General features: G+C 48.2%; 1 protein-coding gene across 1 annotated transcript in view; it reads left to right on the forward strand.

The window, feature by feature from the left end:
- The window catches only part of TRAPPC9 (trafficking protein particle complex subunit 9), a 510796-nt gene that overhangs the window by 324456 nt on the left and 166145 nt on the right, over nt 1-20195 (forward strand). The window contains exon 19 of the mRNA XM_080803019.1: nt 17800-17910. Coding sequence (XP_080659145.1) covers nt 17800-17910 — 111 coding nt within the window. The remainder of the gene's footprint in view (nt 1-17799; nt 17911-20195) is intronic.

A 20195-nucleotide genomic window follows, 5' to 3' on the forward strand; every position in this document is an offset into this window, starting at 1 on the left:
CACTGCGTCTGGAATTCTGGCCTCTGTTGGTCTTGGTCCCAAGCGCTAGTCGAATCCAAACCATCGCGCCCGGTTGCTTAGCCTTCCTGGCAGTCGGGTTCTGCATGAGGAAAGCAGGCATCATACAGAAGTGCCTGTGAGCGGATAGGCTGTCCACCTTCTCAGATGGCCTCACAGTGACGGGAACGTGGCAACGTGCTTGGCTGTGGTCATCGTCGTACGGGCCGTGCTCCCCACGCATTGCCCTGAGTCTGGTCCTGGCTTCTGTCTGGTTCAGTCTCCTGTTGGTAGGGGGTTCAGCAGCTAGCCCCATGTTCCAGGCACTCCTGGGGGAGTCCTACGTCTTTTTCTGTGTCACTGCTGGCATCCCAGGAAAACTGTGCCCCTCCAGGCTGTCCAGCATCTCGGCATCTCCGTTCGTGGAGCTCCCCGCCATCTGGAGCACTGGCCTCTTTCTGCCCAGGGAGCCCTTTTTACACTAATGTTTTCTTTCCTAGTTACTTCTCTAGACCTAGTCTTCCTTTGGGGAAGAGAAATCAGACAGCATGTATACTGCAAACCCCAAAGTGGCCAGAGCTCCTAGAGGCGTTTTTCTGGAAGGTGGAAGAAGGCCAGTTTCCCATCTCCAGCTTCGACTTAGGCTGAGCTGGGAGTGGTGGGGTCCGAACACGGTGGATGGCGTTCCTGCCGCTCAGATGCTCGCCCCTGCGGCCAGCAGCCTGTGGACAGCAGGTGCTGGTTAGCACGGGGTACTCGCCTGTCTTCGTGTCCGGGGGCGCCTTTCCTACGGGCGCAGGACGCAGTGGGATAGTGCTGTTTATTCCTAGCAGAGTTGAGGTGGCAGCGGTGACCAGCCCCTCTGGTCTCGAGCTGGGGAAGGAGCATCACCGGCGGCAGCCCTCTCCTCTCCAGTGGTTCCTGTCCTCCCCAGGGTAAGACAGACGGGTGTCGCTGCCCCTGTTAATGTTGATAGGAAACTCCCTTTAAAGTGATACAGCCCCAAATAAGAAGTGTAGTTTTAGTTTATAGGAAAGACTGTTTTTCTTCCCAGCCATTGGAGAATGGCTTCACGAGAATTAATGGCTTAGCTCGGGCTTTTTAGCATCACATTTCATCATCTGTCACTTTTTCAGTCTGTGGAGTAATAGCCTTTCTTGCCGAGGCTCGCCTCTGTTTTGAATTTGTTGTATAAAGCATCAAAGCGCTTGGCCTGGGGGGAGCCGTGGCCAGGGCCGCTGCCACATGCTGTTCCTGCTCCCATGTCTCGGGCCCCTCCTGCGCGTTAGGGCCGCTCTGTGATGTACCTGCCGCATTTCCCTCTCATCCCCGCGGCGCCTGCTGCCACTGCTCATATAAATAGTTCTTGGAAGCAGCACAGGTTGTCACCGAGTTGGGTTTGTTCCCCACTCTGGATGTCCAGCTTGCACGTCATGGCCCCCGCTGCTCTAAGTGACAATTTAAGACGAGAACAATGGCCCCACGTGGAGTGGAGCGAACACACACTTGCGAGAGCCGGTGGTTAGCACAGGGCTGCTTGCCTCCCGAATCCCCACCCGCTGCGCCTACCCTTTCCTGTTGGCTTGCGTGGTCGTCTTCCTGCTCTTGGGATGGAGACTGGATTTCTTCTAATCCTTCCTTTCCATTCCTGCCAAGCCTAGTCCTCCCCAGATCCTGTGCGTTGAGCCTCTGAAATGTCTCCGGATTGCCCCCTGCCTTCCACTGCACATCTTTCTCTAAAACCCCTACTCTGGTTTTGCTCCCACACCAACCTGTAATTACACATGTTTCCACCTCACTGTCTGGCTTAATGACTTGCCCAGTGCTTAGGAGATGAAGTTTGAGGTTGCTGCTGTGCTATTCAGGGCACTGAAAAATGTGACCCAGACCTTCGTCTTGAGCCCCAGTTCTGTTTACCGCCCAGTTCTCCACACAGCAAGTGGAGACTCTCCCGGGGTATGTCAGGACAATTTCCTGCAATGTGCCTTTGCATACATCTTGTTCTAAAACTCTTCTTAAACTATCGTTCTTTTACTTGACCTTCTGGAAAATGTTTGTTGGCCATTGATGATCTACGTCATCATTTTTTGTTAAATTTTCCTGAATAGGACTATATAGAGTGGGCTGGTCCTTCTCTGCGTCTCTGTACTTCTAATAAAGTACTTACCAGGCTGTGCACCTATAAGCCAGCACCTTCAGTGTTTCATTTATTCTTAACATCAATACCTCCAGTGTTTCACATGCTACATAAAGGACTCAGTGGGGTAGGAGATTGATAGAGCTTCGTCCTTGTGTTTCATCAGCCTGATAAAAGCTCATCAGGCAGGAATAATACCAAATGGAAACACGGGTCTATATTAAGGAATGTTGAATCCCAGAAATAGAAATAGCAAGTGAAGACATGTCAACGATTCTTCCCTTTGCTTAATCTCTTTAAGAGACTGTTGGCTATTTAAAGAAAAAATAAGAGCATTTAATTCCGTAGTGCATATCATATATAGAAGTAAAACACTCAACAGGAAACAGCATAGAGGGATGGAGGGGAAATGGAGTAGAGGAGAAATGGTAGTTCTCACATGCTGTGTGTTGCCAATTCTAGCTTCAGCCGTGTCATAAGTTAAAGGCACGTATTGCACACCCTTCAGCAACCACATAAAGTTGAATGGTCAGCCAGAGGACAGAAGATGGGCTACTAAAAAGTGCTTAATCAGAAAACCAGGGAAGAGGTGGCAAGAAAGGAGTAAAGAAGTAGGAACGTCCAGTCAAACAGGAAACAGGTAGCAATGTGGTCGACTTAAATCCAATGTACCGAGAATTATATTAAATGTAAAGGGACTGAAGACTGTATTTAAAAGTGGAAGTTGTCAGATTGTATTTAAAAAAAGGACTAGAGTCAATTACATGTTTCCTATCAGAAACTCATGATTACGTAGAGTTGAAAAACACAAAGGTGGGGGGGAAGATATGCCACACAAACAGTAATCATGAGAAAGTTGGCGTGGGCATATGAATATCAAACGAGTAGACTTTGAGGAGAAAAAGAGATGGGGTAATGTATATTGATAGAAGGATCAAGTCTTCACGAGTACATAAGCCTAAATGCAAATGTACTTATAACTTCAAAATAAAACTGACATCTCAGGGAGAAATGGAAAATGCCACAATTACAGCTGAATATTTTCACCCCTGTATCTCAGTATTTGATAGAACAAGCAGACAGGAAACTAGCACAAATATAGCAAACATGCACAGTTCTAGTAAATAATTCCAGCTAACTGGTATTTATAGGATGCTAAATGCTTATGTTAGAAAAGTTGAATGGTTCAAAACATAATAAACAGTAGTTATCATTGAAATAGAAAATGAAAAAAAATATGTAAAGTCAATGCAACCGAAAGTTGATTCTTTGGGAAGATTAATAAAATTGATAAACCATAGTCAGGACAATCAGAATTAAAAAAGAAAGCACTATTACTAATACTGTGGATGAATCCTACAGATCCTGTACATGTTTAAAGAATAATAAAAAGTATTTTATGATAAATCATATTCCAATAAAATTTACCAAAGGAAAATGTGTTGAAAGACAAAAATTACTAAAGTTGACACGAGATGAAATAGAGTCCCTGAGGTAGTCACATATCAGTTAGAGTTTAAAGTCTTAATTGAAGTTAACTTGAGGCTCAGGTGATTTCACTATGAAATACATCAAGCTTTTAAGAAATAAGTAATACCACTTCTAAAAAATTCTTCCAGAAGTAGGAAGGGAGGGAATACTTCCAGTTCTCATTTTATGATGCTGTCTTCACCCTGATGCCAACCAAATCCAGGGAGAGACATTGTGAGAAAGTAAGTGCTGTGACCAGTGTGCATAACTGAAAAATCCAGAACCAAATGCTAATAAATCAGCTCCAGCAGTAGAAGAGAGAACATGGTGTGGACAATTCAGGTTACATCCAGCAACACAAGGTCGTTTGACCATGGAAAAATCAGTGCATGATGTTACTCTACCAACAGAATAAAGGCCAGAAATAAGATGTCAACTGATGGGAAAAGAACCCTCTGACAAAATTCAACACTTCTGATAGAAACTGTCTGTAAACAAGGCTTGGAGAACTTCTGCAACCTAGTCTAGGGTGTCTATAAACCCCTAAATTACATAGTTGATATTGTACTTAATTACGAAGGCTGGCACTTTTTCTCTAGGCTCAGCATCAGTCAAGGTGAGTATGTTTGCTCTTGCCAGTACAGTCATTACTTTTCTGCCAGTTCTACCTAATCAGAGCAATGAGATGAGAAAAGAATGAACACTGTAAACATTGGAAATGACGAATAATTATTATTTGTCTGTGTGATACATGTGATCATGTACATAAAGAGCTACCAGGAGATCTACCATGCCAAAGAGATTACCAGAACTAATAAGTCAGGTTAGTCAGATTGTAGGATGATGCCATGTTATATTCAGAAACCAATTATAGATTTATATATTAGCAATTAATTTGAACATGAAATTTTGAAAATATTTATATTGCAATAACATGGAACTCTTAAGGCTATATCTTTGTACATATGATCTCTACCTTGAAAATGACAAAGCACAAGTCAGGGAAATTAGCACTTAAAAAATTGGGGAAGTGTACCATGCTTGTTGGTTGGAAGAATCAATTTTTGCTAAGATACCAATTTTCCCAAATTGATTATAAATTCAGTGCAATTCCAATCAAAATCCCAGCAGGCTTTTTTTTTTTTTAAGATTTTATTTATTTATTTGACACAGAGAGAGAGATCACAAGTTGGCAGAGAGGCAGGCAGAGAGAGAGGAGGGGGAAGCAGGCTCCCCGCTGAGCAGAGAGCCCGATGCAGGGCTCGATCCCAGGACCCTGAGACCATGACCTGAGCCGAAGGCAGATGCTTAACCCACTGAGCCACCCAGGTGCCCCCCAGCAGGATTTTTTTTTTTTTTAGTGCAATTGACAAGTCATTTTAGAACAGTCTACTACCAATGGACTAGACACGTGTCTTGACAAAAAAAAAAAGTTGGAAGGTGTAGGGTATGATTTTAAATCTTAATATAAAGTAGTAATTAAGAGAGCTCTATTAGATAGACAAAGGGATTGATAGATCATACTAGATAGTCTAGAAATAGACTTTCTCATATACGATCAAATGCTTCTGTTTAAAGACTTATTTATTTGAGAGAGAGCAGAGAGGTGAGGGGCAGAGGGAGAGGGAGAGTCCTAAGCAGACTCCATGCTGAGCGTGGGGCCCGTCATGGGCCTCGATCTCATGACCCTGAGATCAGGACCTGAGCCCAAAGCAAGATTCAGGCGCTTAACCGACTGTGATTGCCACGTACCCCTCATCAACTGACTTTTAGAAGATATGAGGAGAACTTCATGTGGAATGAAAACGTCTTTCAAGAAATGGTGCTGGAAGAACTGGGTATACACAGGGGGAGCACATCACACACAAAAACTCATTTGAGATAGATTCTAGATCTAAATGAAAAAAACTGTATAAACCTTTCCAAAGAAAAAGTAACGAAGTATCTTGGTAACTTTGGTGGAAAGATTTCTCAGATGGGATCAGAACCTACTAACCATAAAACAGAAAGCTGATAAAATCCATTTTATCAAAATTAAAAACTTTACCTCTTCGAAAGGCAGGCTCCATGCTGGGAGAAAATGTGTGTTACACACGTGTGCGACAGAGGTCTTCTATCTGACGTACATAATGAAGTCTTTAAAAATAAACCCTAAGAGACAACGGGCCAAAGATTTGAACAGAGACTCACAAAGGAAGGTGTACAGACGGCCCGCGCTCACCCGAAAGTACTCCGCATCATTCATCATCGGGGAAATGTGCGGTAAAACCACAATTAGATGCCACTGTCTACCCTGTAGTGCTGCCAAACTTAAGACTGACCACGTCCGGTGCCGTTAAGAATATTGAGCGGCAGGAGCCTTCGTAAATCACAGGAGTGTAGCACGGCACACGTGTCGTCTGGCCATTTCTCGCCAAGTGTGACGTCTGCCTACCCAGTGACCTTGCAGGGCCTTACTCAAGAAACATGAACATTTGTCTTCACGGAAAGACTCCTGTAAGAAATTCCATAACCGCTTTCTTTGTAGTAACCCCAAACTGTACGCCACTCCATTTGCCGGTCAGCAGGGGACGTGTAAACGCTGCGGTGCATCTGTGCAGGCGGACATTCCTCCAACAAAGTGGGCCTCTGGGACGCGCAGCAACACTGAATAAGCTCAAAACTGTGATGCTGATCGCTGTGTGACCTCATTTATGCCAGTTTCTAGTAGAGCAGGAGAGCAGAAGTTGGGACTGCGGTGGGCTGCAGGCCGAGGGGGAGCAGGGCAGGAACGGACTCGCAGGGTTCGGGTCGCTGACTGTCCCGCTGTGCCGGGGCTTCCCAGGTTTTAGCTCAGAAATGCCCTTGCCCTGGGAGAGCCCTCGGTGCTGGGCAAACCCAAGCAGGTGGTTGCCCTAGAAGGAAGAAAGTCTTTTGAGCTGATGGAACCTTACATATCTTGACGGCAGGTGAAGGTTGCAAGATTGTAGCAGATGTGTACATGTGTATGTAACTGGAGAGAACACCTGTTTGTTTTGTTTTTAACTGGAGAAGGCTGGGAAGACAGCCTAGGAAATGAAAGTGTCCTAATGGTTGAAGAAGGAGTAGAGTTTTGCCAGCCATTCCCTGGGAAGAATGGAGGAGGGTTGCTAACTGTCGTTTCTGTTTCCTTGGCCAGATTTTGAGGTCTGTGCAGCCCACAGTATGATTACCAGTCCTGGTGCTTCAAAGCTTGGCGCCTGTGGCCGTCGTAGGGCCACAGGAAACTTAAGGAACGACTGAACGAGCATAGGAAGTCCTTGACTTCATGGTTTGACTTACGGTTTTTCAACCTTGAAATGGTGTGAAAGTGGTCTGAACTCAGTAGAAACCGTTCTTGGAAGTTGGAATTCGGTTTTCCTGGTCCAGTGATATGCAGGTACTTGCTTGTTATGCTGGGCAGTGGTGGGGAGCTGGGGCTCCCAGACAGCCAGTGATTACGAGGGCCAGCACCTGGCGGACTGAGAGCTGTTCTGCACACACATGGCTCTTCTGTTTGTCACTTTCAGCCCAGTATTCAGTAAATTACGTGAGATGTTATCAAATGGGCACTGTGAGATGTTTCTGCCCAACTGTGGACTAATGTCAGTGTTCTGAGCACATAAAAGGTAGGCCAGGCTCGGCTGTGATGCTCGGTAGGTTAGTGTATCGAATGCGTTTCGGCTTATGATATTTTCAGTCTGGGATGGGCTTACCAGGGTGTAACCGCATTGTAACTGCAGATCTAAAGATGCAAAATACCAAGACTACACTTAATCAGGTGTCTCTGGTGTAAAAGGCATGACTTTAAAAAAAATGATTTAAGCTCTCTTTTCCTTAGAGACCCATATAATTGCATGGCCTGGAATCTAGCAGAATTATCATGCATTTAACGTGGGCACTCGGGTTTTCAGTTTGTGCCCTTCATTGAATTTGATGCGACACGGTGTGTCGTGAACTCCTTATTTTTCATCTTGCTCCCAGATGAAGATTTTACTGTTAGCGTCCTGTCATTTTCGAGTCAAGTGTCCCCAGAGATGGCTTATTTCAACACACTTGCATTATAAATGAGGCCCAGAGAGGGCATGCGGTTCACCCGGGTCCTCGCAGCGTGTGACATGGCTTTGGGGCCTCTGCATCACACACAGCTGGGAGACCCCCGGTACCTGGAGCCTGGGTGGAGACTACAGATGCTCTCCGCACGAAGGGAAGCCGAGTTGACATCAGAAGAGAACCGTCACTGGCACAGACCGAGCCTACGCTACTCTCCAGCCCAAATCCACATGGATGGGAAGTCTTGTGCTCCCTGGGATGGTTTCAGTGTCTGCTCCTGTCATGAACACTGATGATTTATGCAGATTTTCTCACTGGTGGTTTTCAAATGTTAGTGTTTTGGGAGAGAGGGGGAGGGATATCCTATTTATTCAGGGCCTGCTGTATTCTAGGGAGTGTCCTGGGTCTGGGGCTCAGTGCCGCATTAAATCCCAGAGAGCCCTTTGTGGTAGGCATTGGTGTCAGGAAGTGTGGCCATAGCCTGAGCCACGTGTCCACAGGGAGGAAATGTGGGATGCAGTGGGGTCTCTCTGCCGGCCAGCCTCTGAGCTGGGAGCGCTGGGCTCTTCATTCGGCCCCTTACCCCGCTGTGGCTTTGGAGGTGGCCGGCTCTCCCAGGTCCGCCTGCTGCCCTGACGAGCGCTCAGTGCGGCCCTGTTCACCTCGCCGGGTTGAGGGTACAAGTGTGTTATGTCCTAGAGGACGCAGATGCGTTCTTGACAACAGCACAGTGCAGATGGCAGGTGGGGTTTCGTGGCTCTTCCCCGTACCCCCCCCCCAAGGGTTTACATAGGTCTCAGCTGACTTCCATTTAGGAGATCAGTTACGTCGAGATTCACAGAGTTGGCTGGTTTGTTGTCAGGGACCAGACTGAAACGGATCGGGCAGCGCTGCTCCCGTCTCTGTACCCAGCCCTCCTCTTGCCCGAGGAGCGTTTTCTTTCTAGCCTGTTAAATAAATGATCCGATCTCCTACATTGCTTCTCGGAGCTGTGTGAAAAATACCGTCCTCTGAGTGGGGCGTGGGGTGTAATCATTATTACATTATTAATAGAAATCATGCCACTTGACATAGCACAGCACTTATCCGTGGCCATTTAGGAAAATTCCGTTTCCCCCCATGGGGTAAGACAGCTCAACTCTGTGGGGAACATGTGCTCACAGACCCATGATAAGGGCAATCTTAATGTTGGGTTGTATCATGGTAGGTCTTTCTCACGTTGCTACATTTATTTATTAAGTTGGTTTTATGTTTAACAAGACTTTAGAATTTTAACAAGCCCCGGGATTCAGAAGGAAGCGTACCCGTGTCTGATTTCAGATTTTGATGCCGTTGCTTATTTGCACTGTGGTCTTGAGCAAATCGTTTCCGTTGCTGCGGCTTGGAACCGAGATGACACCGATCTCGCAGAGTTGTGGTGAGGTTTTAAATATGTCCATCAAGTGCTAACGTAGTGCCTGTCCGAAGGCAGAGCGCTGCAAAGCGTGGTTGGCATCGTTCTTGCTTGTGTGTGCTCGTGCCAGGCTCTAGGGGTGAAGGGATGAGTCAGGCCTGTGAACGCACACAGCCTTGCTGCGACAGGCCCCCCCGGGCTTCCTCGGGGTGTCCCTCCTCTCAGCGTGTCTGAGCGGCAGGTCCGTCTGCCTGTCCGCCACCTTACGGCCAGCTCCCTGAAGGCGAGCACTTGTGGACGGGCCGCTGTCTCGGCAGCATCTCTCCAGTACACTGAGCCGTCCGTACTCGGTGGACTGTTCAGTAAATGTCACGGTGCGGATGGGAACAGCTCATGGTGGGAACCGGAGGAAAACAGTTGACTTGGCATCGGTGGTTACAGGAGACCTGACACTAGTTCTCTGGGGGCGGTGCGGGCAGGACAGTGCCCGACCTCCCCTGTGACAGGAAGTGATGGGTGGGGGGGGCGCACACTGAGAAGTGGGGTGGGCCACGGCCACTGCTGATGGGGGTGTGTCTTAGCCTGGCTTGGCCCCGCCCACCCAGCATGCCCCAGAGAGCGGCTGCGTCTTTCGCACACGCGCCTTTGTGACCAGTTACCCCGAGGGAGCAGAAGGCTCTTCCCTCCTCCTCTCCTGAGACGACAGAAGGTGAAACGGTGTTTGCAGTTCTGTTGGTCTGATTCAGACCCATGTCAGGTTTTTGGTTTTTTTTCCAATTTATTTTGAAATAGTTATAGATTCACAGGAAGTTACAAAAAATGTGCAGGGCGATCCTGTGCAGCCCACATCCCCTTTCCCAGGAGGACATGAAGTGTGTCTGTGGTTGGGAAATGTAGAAAATAAATACTGAAAAGAAGGACTTTAAGTGTCAAATTAAGACCCTTTGTAATATTTAGTGAATGTTCCAAGTTTTTTCCAACATCCAGGCAATGGCAAGGTATTTGGTGTCAACGAGATGTAGTAGACATGAGAGGACTGGTCCCCAGATAAAGGGCTCCCGGAGAGAGTGTGTCCTGGGCTTGGCGCCAGTGTCCGCGCCCGGGGAGCCCGCTTTGTCTTCAGCAGGGCCGGCCCTGCTCCCTCTGGGGAGCTCCTGTCCTTCAGATGCTGCTCTCAGTTGTCGCTTCCCATCTCACATCCTCCAGGAGGACGGTCAAGCCCAGGGAGGGGGACTTGCCTTCTTGCCCCGTGGGAGGTACAGGGGATGGTCCAGCCAGTGAACCTGTGCGGATGGGCCATGAGACAGGGCGGCCCACCACTGCCTCGGTGACACCTCCTCGGCAGTCCCCCCAAGCTCGGGCTGTGAGGCGTGCCCGGGGGACAGGAGGAAGGCTGCCTTGCTTCCTGGAGAACCTGTCTGGCTGGGGTTGCCGTCCGCACACAGCCCCCAGCCGCCAGGTGCACGGCCGTCAGCAGTCCGCACGTTGTCTAGCCCACCCCCACACCGAGGCTTGCGCCCTTGAAATGATGAGCGCACCTTTCGTTGTCTTTCCAACTTCTAACACGCTGTGCACCTGTAGAGGCCAGCAGGTGGGGCCGAGCCCATCACGGGCCGGAGCAGCTGGACGTTCCTTCCATCTAGACTAGTGCCGGCTACATAGTGTTCGCACTCTCTGGGTCCGGGTGCACCCCCTCCCAGGGACTACCTCCCAGTGTTGTGTTTCTGCTTACAGGTGTATCTTCAGGGGACTTTTATATCTTACTGATATGTAGTATTAAACTATTAGTAAAATCGATAGTTTTAAGTGATCCATATTTTATCAGAGAGGATTATATCGTTAAATGTTGCAAGCTGATGTTCGTTTTATATCAGTATACCTGCTAAAGACAGTTGAAGTTTTCCTATTTAACAAAAAATATACACGAATATATTTAAAGATCTCATTTACAAACTTCAATTGAAAGTGCCTATGTCATGGGGCACATGGGTGGCTCAGTCAGTTACATGTCTGCCTTCGGCTCGTGTTGTGATCTTGGAGTCCTGGAATGGAGCTCGGTGTCAGGCTCTCTGCAGAGCAGGGAGCCTGCTTCTCTCTCTCCCTCTCCCCCTGCTCGTAAGCTCTCTCTTAAATGAATTAAAAAAAAAATCTTTTTAGAAAAGTGCCTGTCATGTTTGATTTAGGGATTGAACACAGGCGTCAAGGTAGATTCCATAAAAGCAACAGTTGGGCAAACTTTCTTTGCAACCCTATGTTTAGAATTCTTGCATTTTACATTTTTGAAGTTTTCCTGGTTTGTTCAGTCCTTGTAAAGTGAATCTCCACAGTGACGCACGAAGTGACTTCAGGTAGTTATTTGCAAGTACTTTTCTATAAGCAGTCCTGTTCACATTCGGCTTGTCGTCATTCCCAGAAAATGAAAAGCCACATTGGACGTGCTCATCATTATGCATTGTCTTCGTGAGGCGCAGGTGTCTTGACGTGCCCAGCTCACAAACCTGGTGACAGTCACCTGAGGCTCAGTCACACTCTCCCCGGCCCCTGGCTCTTACCCATGGTGTCTTCTGAGAACAGGCTAGGTGATGGAATGGACGTTGAGTGGGGGGGTCTTCGCAGCCCCTTGGTGCGGTGCTCGTCTGTTGGAGAGGAGCCAGTGCTGTGACCAAGCCCTGAGCACATTTCTCTGAACGGCAGTGGCTCCTGGGCGTGGGCGTCCTGGCCCCTCAGCCTCTCACGTGGGTGCTTTCTATTTGAGCATCTTTACTGAAACGTCATTTACGTCCCATACAGCCCCTGCACTCACACTGTACATTAGTGTTTTTCGGAGAGTAGAGTTGTTCAGTCATCACCGCAGCCTAAATCTAGAACTTTCCATCCTCCCCAAAGAAGCCCCATCCCCATTACCAGTGGCTCCCATCCTCCATCCGAGGCAACTGCAAATCTCTCCCCTGTCTCTGCTTATCTGTTCTTAGTGTTTCATGTAAGTGGAATCATACGGTCTGTGACTGTCTTCTTCCTCTTAGCATAATGTTTTCAAGGGTCACCCATAGTGAAGTACCACCCTGCCATTCGTTTTTACGGCTGAATCGTTTTCCATCGTAGGGATACACTCCATTTTGTCCGTCCGTTCACTAGCTGATGGACATTGGGTTGATTCCGTTTGGGAGCCGATACGAATAATACTGTTTTGATATTTTATGTACGAGTTGGTGTGTGGACCTTGTTTTCCTCTCTCCTGGGAATGCCTAGCGTGGAATTATTGGATCACACGGTAACCGTATTTCCTCATTAAGGCACTGCCGGGCTGGAGGGCCGAGTGGCCGCACCATTTTGCGCTCGTGCTGGAGGCTCCGGTTTCCGCACCGTCCTCCTGATGTTTGCTGTTTGGTGTCTTTGTAATTACAGCCATCCCAGGTCGCTTCTCTTATAGGGAAGTTTTTTAAAATAGTATTTAAGAACTTACCGACTGGAAAGTTAGAAACAGAGATACTTCCTGCCATCCTCAAACTGGGTATGGATTTTTTTTTTTCTGGAAAGCAGACAGACTGGGAAAATAAGAAATCTTACAGGGTTTAGAGAAAGAACCGCAGGAATCCGGCCAGCGGTGTGTGTGGCCGTGGCTGCTTGTTTTGGTTTTGTGTTTGCTCACTTGACTGCACTCCCTGGGATGACCAAACATTGACGCTGGGAGCCTGGGCGGCCCCACAGACACTGGATTCTGGGGGTCGAGGAGAGAAGGAGCCCCACTTACTTTCTGGTTGAGGCATGACAGGTTTTAGATAGACTCAGACCTTGGAGTGGGAAATTCTTGTGCTCGCTTTTAGCTGAGTCAACATGGAATAATTAGCTGGGATTGTGTTGTTGGCAGGGCTGTGCGCCTTCCCTTTGCTGACACTGCTGAACTGATAGCAAGCGCCACCTCTCGTGTCTGTGACATCCCGCTCCAGTCCTTTGTCCTCCTTGGAACTTAACAAGGCACCTTCACCTATTTTTCTTTTCACGCCTCCTAATAATTTGATGATAAAGACATTCTTGTCTCCCCCCGGGGAAACTGAGGCTCAGAGATATTCAATGACTCACTTAAGATGTTACAGCCATCAAGCTACAAAACTGGTATTCACAACAAATTTTATGCATGAAAGCTCATCAGACTCATGATGTTAATTTTTAAATTGCATCAATTAGAAAAATTTAAATTGTCATACAATAAAGTTGACTTTCTGGTGTACAGTTTTATGAGTTCTAAGTCACTTGTACATTCATGTATTCACCATAATCAGGATAAAAAACAGTTCTATCACCACCCCCGCAAAATTTCTTCATCATGCTACCCTTTACTTACCCTGCCCCACCCCTCAACAGGTGACCATTGATCTGTTCTCCATCGGGGTCTTGACTTTCTCAGATGTTATGTAAATGGAATCATGCTGTATATAACCTTTTGAAAGTGAGGTTTTCCACTGACCACATTGATCTTGAGATCTGTCCCATATGGTTGAATGTATCCATAGTTGGATTCTTTTTTTTTTTTTTTTTTTATTGCTGAGGACTTTTCCACTGGATAGGTGTACTGTAGTTTGTGAATTCTCTCACCAGCTGAAGGACATTCTGGATTGTTCCTACCTCTTTGTGATTATGAATAGAGCTGCTATAAATACCTTTGAATAGTGCTTTTGTGAACATAGTTCTCATTAGGAATTTTTTTATGGCCTGTGGTCTGTGTGGTCTGTCTCTTGGTCAGTGTTGCCGAATGCTTGAGAAGTGTGTGTTCTGTTGCTGTTGGACGGAGTGTTCTCTCAGTGTCGGTCAGACCCAGAGGGCTGATGGGTTGCTTCTTCCGTATCCTTGCTGATTTTGTGTCTGCTTGCTCTGTCAAATTGTTAAGAGAGGAGTGAAGTCTTCAACTCTGATTTTGTGAGTTTCTCCTTTCAGCTCTCGCGGTTTTTTCTTAATGTATTTTTGGAGCTTCTGTAGCTCGGTGGATTTATGTTGAGAATTATTACGTATTCTTGGTGAATTAATGCTTTTGTCATTATATGACCTTCCTTTTTATCTCTGCTTATTTTCCTGCTTTTAGCCTGTTCATCATATTTAAAGTGGATTTATTTTAGATAACATATGGTTCAATCTTGTTTTCTTAGTCTATCCTGACAGTCTCTATTAATTACAGTGTTTAGGCCATTTATATTTAATGTAATTCTTCATATGTTTGGATTTAGATTTATCTGTATTTTTCTTCTAAAGGATTTAGACAGTTATATGCTCTACTTGAAATTTTTTATCAGCTCTTCAATTTATTTGAAATTTATTTTTGTTTATGGTGTGAGGTAGGGATATCATTTCTCTGTGTGTCTGCCTACGCATGCAGACCAGCAGTATTTATTGAATCTTCTCGTTAATCAGTGCTGCTACTTCAGTCCTATATCTAGTTGCCTTATATTCACGGATCTGTTTCGGGACTGATTTTTCCATTGATGTAATTATAAATCACTGCCCCCAGCAGTGCCTTCATTGCTACAGTTTTATGACAGCTCTTGATGCCTGGTTGGCCAAGTCCTTCCCAATCATCTTCCTGACCATTGTTCTCTATGTTCCTGACCCTTTGGTCTTACATATAAATTTTAGAATCAGTGTGTCAACTTTGATCAAAACCAAAACTCTGTTGGGATTTTATATTGAGTTTCATTGAATTTATAGACATTTCAAAAGAGGTAATTTATTTAAAAATATTGTCTTCCCACTCTGGAGCATAACGCATTACTGTGTTTATTCTTTGTCTTTAATACCATTCTATAAAATTTCAAAACTATTCTCCATAAACATTCTGCAGGCATTTTTAAAAAGATTTATTCCTAAATGCACTGCTATTGTAAATATTCTTTCTTAAAAATTATTTTGTAACTGTTTCAGTCGATATAAGAAGAATGTTATTCGTTCTGTGGATGTGTCTTTACCTGCTGTTCAGCAGCCCTTTGAATGTATTTTTCCTCACTTTACAGAATGACTAAACGTTTTATTTTGTAAACTCACCTCCTCTTTCCCGGCCATCTCTCGTCACAACGGTGTGATTTCCGTGAAAGTGAGGGTCAATTTTTCTTGTTGCCATCCATATTCCCAGAGCCTGGAACAGTGCCTGGCACACAGCGGGGACTCAACAGACGTTGTATTTGTCAGAGGAAGTAACACAGTTCCTAATTCTCAACAGACGAAACAGTGCACACACGCTCGATTGACGCGGGTTCATACGCCCTGCTCTCTTTGCCTAGACACCATCATCCCCTTCCCCGGCAGCTGGACCTGTCCTTCTAAGACTTGCTCCCATCTAGTTCCTCTAGGAAGCTTTCCTGGGTTTCCCTATACTTCGGAAGGGCAGAACCAGAACAAAATAAGACCATACAGAAAAAAGCTAGAATTTAAAGTAACTATGCTCAGATGGGGCCTAAAACTTAAGACCATCCAGAGTGACACAGAGAGATACACAGAGTAAGGACATTGTGGTGGGTACAAAATGCTCCTTTTGGAGGTCAGGAAAGGGAATTAATTTGTGAGCGATGGACAGAAAGCAGAGACCTGCTGGTACATCATGAGGCCGACAATTAGGAGGAACGGAAACACTGGATCAGGAGGCCCCCCACACTCAGTGAGTCAGAAGAAACAGAGGACACAGAAGTGTGATGTTCTGTTGTTCATGCCCGTGCAGTTTTCTAACTGCTACATTCTGTGAGTGCAAACAGTATATATCTGAGTCTTTTCTTCCCTGCTTTTAAAAATCACTTCAATTTTCCTCCTCTGATAAATGTCTTACGAATTCCCATTCCTGATGAAAGATTTTGCTGTGATTAAAGATTTCATGAAGTTATGACAAAGGCAGAATAGATCTTCCTTCTTGAAAGCTCATTTTTCTATGAGCCGAGTGAGGAGGCCTCTTGCACGCAGCTGTCAGAGCTAATGAATATTTTCCAAGTGCTGAACCTCTGGGGGAAACACTCCCACCCAGAGAACCTCGAATCAACCAGCGTGAGCCTGCTTTTCTGAGGACACGTGACGCGACCCCTCACAGCAGCGCTCCGCAGAGACGGGAGAGCCGCTCTCTTCCCCGCCTCCCCTGCGCGCGGGTGCTGCATGCACCCCTCCGACGGTCGGTGTTTACAGATGCCCCGCGGCCTCTGATGGGGTGATGGGTGTGTGTGCGTGGGCACGGGTGTGTGTGCCCACGTCCCTGGCTGGGGCACTGCATGCTTCCCCACCTTAGTTCCCTTCTCTGGAAAGAACAGACAGGTTTGGAATATTTGTTTCCAACTACATGGAAAGCGCAGGATTTTGAGTTCTAAGTCTTCAGTGTCAGTCACCTTACTGGCGTTGCGGCCACGTGCCGAGCGTCACTCTCCTCACCTGCGCGGGGATCTGGGGACGACAGCCTCGAGGGCGTCGAGATGAAATGAAGAGCCGGACGCCCCAGCAAACAGGGCTGTTGGCGCTCTGCCCTTCCTTTGCTACCAGCAAAGCCTTGAGAAGTAAATTTGAGAATTGAGATGCCCTTGGGAGGGTCATGTTCTGAAGACACAGTAAGCTGGGGGAGAACCAGGGCACAGATCCTTTCCCGAGCCTTTCTTTTCTTCCCCGCGAGGTGGTACTCCCCCACTCCAGAATGGCCTCTGTGTCCGTGGCTGAATTCCGCGTCTGCTCCGGTGTGGGTACGGCTGTCGTCCAGATCACACACACGTGACTCCTTGCCATGCGCCCGCTGGGATACATGGCATTTACCACACCTGTGATGGGAGTCTCACAATGGGGACTAAGGCAGACGACACGTGTGTCGTTGGGTTTTGTTCCTCACGAGTAGCTGATGAGTCCGGAGGGGGAGAGGCTCTGGGTGGCCACTTCAGCCACCGAAGGCGCCACGGTGTCCCAGACCCCTCCTGGCCCCACTCGAGTCTGCAGCCTCCATGCCTCCAAGTGGGTGCTGAGCTGCTTGGCATCCTGGTCATCTCGGGGCAGGGAGGGACTAGGGACCCTGAGGGGTGAGACCTTCTCTTGGGGACAGGTCTTCTTTCTTGGCCTGTCCTTACCGGCTAGACCTTTGTTTCAGGGACCTCTCCTGTGGTGGAGGCCCCGGGGCTTGAGTGTGTTAGTGTTTACTTTCTGGACCAGAGAAGTCAAAGGAGGGGAGGTGTCAGGAGGGCGGGAGTGAATAAACCTGCAGCATCTTCACGGCTCCGAAGGGAAGGCTTGTGGCAGGTGCGTACATACACAGCTGGGATCCGGTTCTGCGCGAGCCTGCACCTGGCACCTTACTCTGCACCTGCGGAAGGGCGCACCTGCGGGCGGCGGCACACACCTGACTCGGTCATGACTCAGATGCCGGGTTGGTCAGTCAGCTCTGTGTGCCGCATGCTTTCCCTGGCGGTCCTACTTCCGGGTCCAGGTTCTAGTCCTCACAACCACGAGGCTTGGACAGCTTTGGTCGCCTTCCCAGGGCCACTTGGTTTGTCAAGGCACACCAGGCTGCGCACATGTGTCCCCAGGACCGGGGAGGCTCTGATGCCCATTTTGCGGACTTCTCTTAGCTCAGAGTGAGTGTCTGGGTGTCTGGGACACCCAGAGTGAGTGTCTGGGACGCTTTGTGTGCCGTTTCGTCAGTTGCACCTCTGACGTCCTCAAGCAGTAGCAGGTCTTTTGGGAGGAGAAAGTGTCTCCGTTGCTCTCGTTTGGCTTCCAGAAGCTCCTCAGCTCTCTCTCGTCTTCTGTGCAGCTCCCGGCAGTGCCACCTGCTCCTGGACGTCTTCAACTCCACGGAGCACGAGCTGACGGTCAGCGCCCGCGGCAACGAGGAGCTCGTCCTGCATACCGGCGAGTGCCAGCGGTGAGTGTGCCCACCGTCCCACCTGGGGTGCCGCGGTGACCCTCCCTCTGAGACCCCAGAGGGAAGTCAGGTTTGTCTCCCTCTCAGGGGAATCCTGGTCACGATCAGGGGTCCCGGAAAGATTCTGAAGTGGCTTCAACTTGGAGACAGATGTGAGGTCAGGGTGAAGCCGAGTGGTGTCCATCTAAGGAACCGGGCGCCTGCTCCGGGCCCCCCCTTTCAGGCCCTGAGGCACCTGGGCAAGATGTCACTTTTCATTTCTTAAAGCTATACCTAGGAAGCATTGGCCTTGACTGTGGGGCCTCTATCAATATCAGCAGGAAGTGTCCCGAGGAATTCCACAGTCGGGCAGGCAAGGCTTAGGCCTCGGGAGAGGGGTGGCGCCACCCAAGCTCAGTCCCCAGAGGGCACAGAGGGGCCTCCACCGGGCCCTGGCGTGGAGTCAGGCCCTGGGCCACGCCTCGCAGGAGCTGAGGTGGAAGTGCGAGCCATTCAGGAGTTGAGGCCAGGCCACACGGCGTGCCCCGAAGGCCGCCGGAGTTCCGCTCTGGGGGCCCCTTCCCCAGACCCACCGCCGTGTCTCCATGTCCCGCTTGGATATTGGGGGCCCGCCCCTCGAGACAGAATTAGCGTTGGGATAAGATGCAGGTGCAATACAATTTTTATTTTTAATTGAAAAATACTTCTCACGTGGAGAAAATACGTCAGAAAGCGGCACACACGTGTCCCAGACGTAAGCCCTTTGTTCACTTCTGTTGGCCCGGATCTCTCTGTCTCTTCCTGCCTGTCTTTCTCCTTCCCTTCTCTGCCTTGTCTGTGTCTTTCTCTTATTTTAAGGAAATACAACATTTAAAAAAATAGCTAATGTTAACAGAGTCAGTGGGGGAAATGTAATTTCACTCCACACTCAGCAGAAGGATTGAGGTCAGAGACCCGCCCGTTGCGAGCGCAGGCGCGGAGGGGAGGGTTCGGGAACCTGCGCGTCTTGGCGGGTAGATGAGTGCGTGCGGCCACTTCGAGGAGGGTCTGTGGTTTCTTACAAAACCAAACATACACCTACTCGGTGCTCAGCAGTTCCAACTCTGGTAATTTATTCAGAAAAAGTTTAAATGTTTGTTCACAAGAAGACCTACACAGGAATGCTCATGGCCAGAAAATAGAGCCCAGATGTCCATGACCGGAGAGCGGGTAAGCAAAGGTGGCATTTTTTCTGCAATTGGAATGATACTCAGTGACCAAACGTAGCATATCCCTAATGCCTCGGTAGGGGACCTCCAGGAACGGAGCCCCGAGTGAGGGGAGCCTCCCCGAAAAAAGCAGGTACCATGGGACTCCATTCACCCAAGTCCCAGAACGAGCAAACTCGTCTGCCGTGGAAGGAGCAGAGCGTTGCTTGCCTCTGGAGAGCTCGGTGGGCTTCTAACAGGCCGTGGCACGGGGGTTTTCTAGGTAAGGTCTCAGGGTACAACTGGCCGTGTGCGTGTGGGCTGCACGTGTGTTTATGTTGAGAATTCAACATGTGTGTGCTTGGTCTGTGCATTTCGTTCCAAGTCAGTTTTACATCCAAAGACAAACTGCACGAGCATTGAGCTCTAGGTGCGACTTTGCCCCTGGAGGCCTTGGAGGACGGCCTGACCCCAGCAGTGGTCTCTGGAAGGCTGGACAACTAAGACGAGTGACGGACAAGGGACGGAAAGTGGAGGGACTCGAGGAGAAGGCACACGGACTGTAGTGTTAGTGGCGCCGACTCTTGGAGGGCCAGAGAGCGTGTTCACGGAAGAAGTCTTTCAACGTTGGGTTTGACATTTTTCATAAGTAAGCACTGGGGGAACACAGCGTTGGGAAAAAATAAGTGGGAGGAGAGCTGAGCCCTCCTCCCCATCTCCCCGGCTTCCTCCCCTTCCCCTCCCTTCTCGGGGGGATTGCAGTCGTAGAGGCGATGGAATCATTCACACCGTGTTTTGCTACTTCTTTGTATTTATATCTACAACCAAACATTATTTTCAGAGTTCTTTTATGACAGGCGGCTCTATATCACATATGTCTTTTTAAAAATATGTCTTTTTATAACTTTAAATCAGCATTATGCTTTGGAGATAAATATACGTCTGGTTCTCTCCTTCCGACTGCTGTTTCTGTTTTGTTGCACGAATACGCTGCTTCATCCGTCTCCGTGCTGGTCCGCTCCGAGATGGCTTCACAGTGTTGCCATTTAATGTGATTATTGTTAATGACTCCTGCGAATGCGGGATCGGGCCCCGTGGCCCCTGGTGCAGGACTGCTGG

The sequence above is a fragment of the Martes martes genome (assembly GCF_963455335.1).
Source record: "Martes martes genome assembly, chromosome: 4".
Lineage (NCBI taxonomy): Eukaryota > Metazoa > Chordata > Mammalia > Carnivora > Mustelidae > Martes > Martes martes.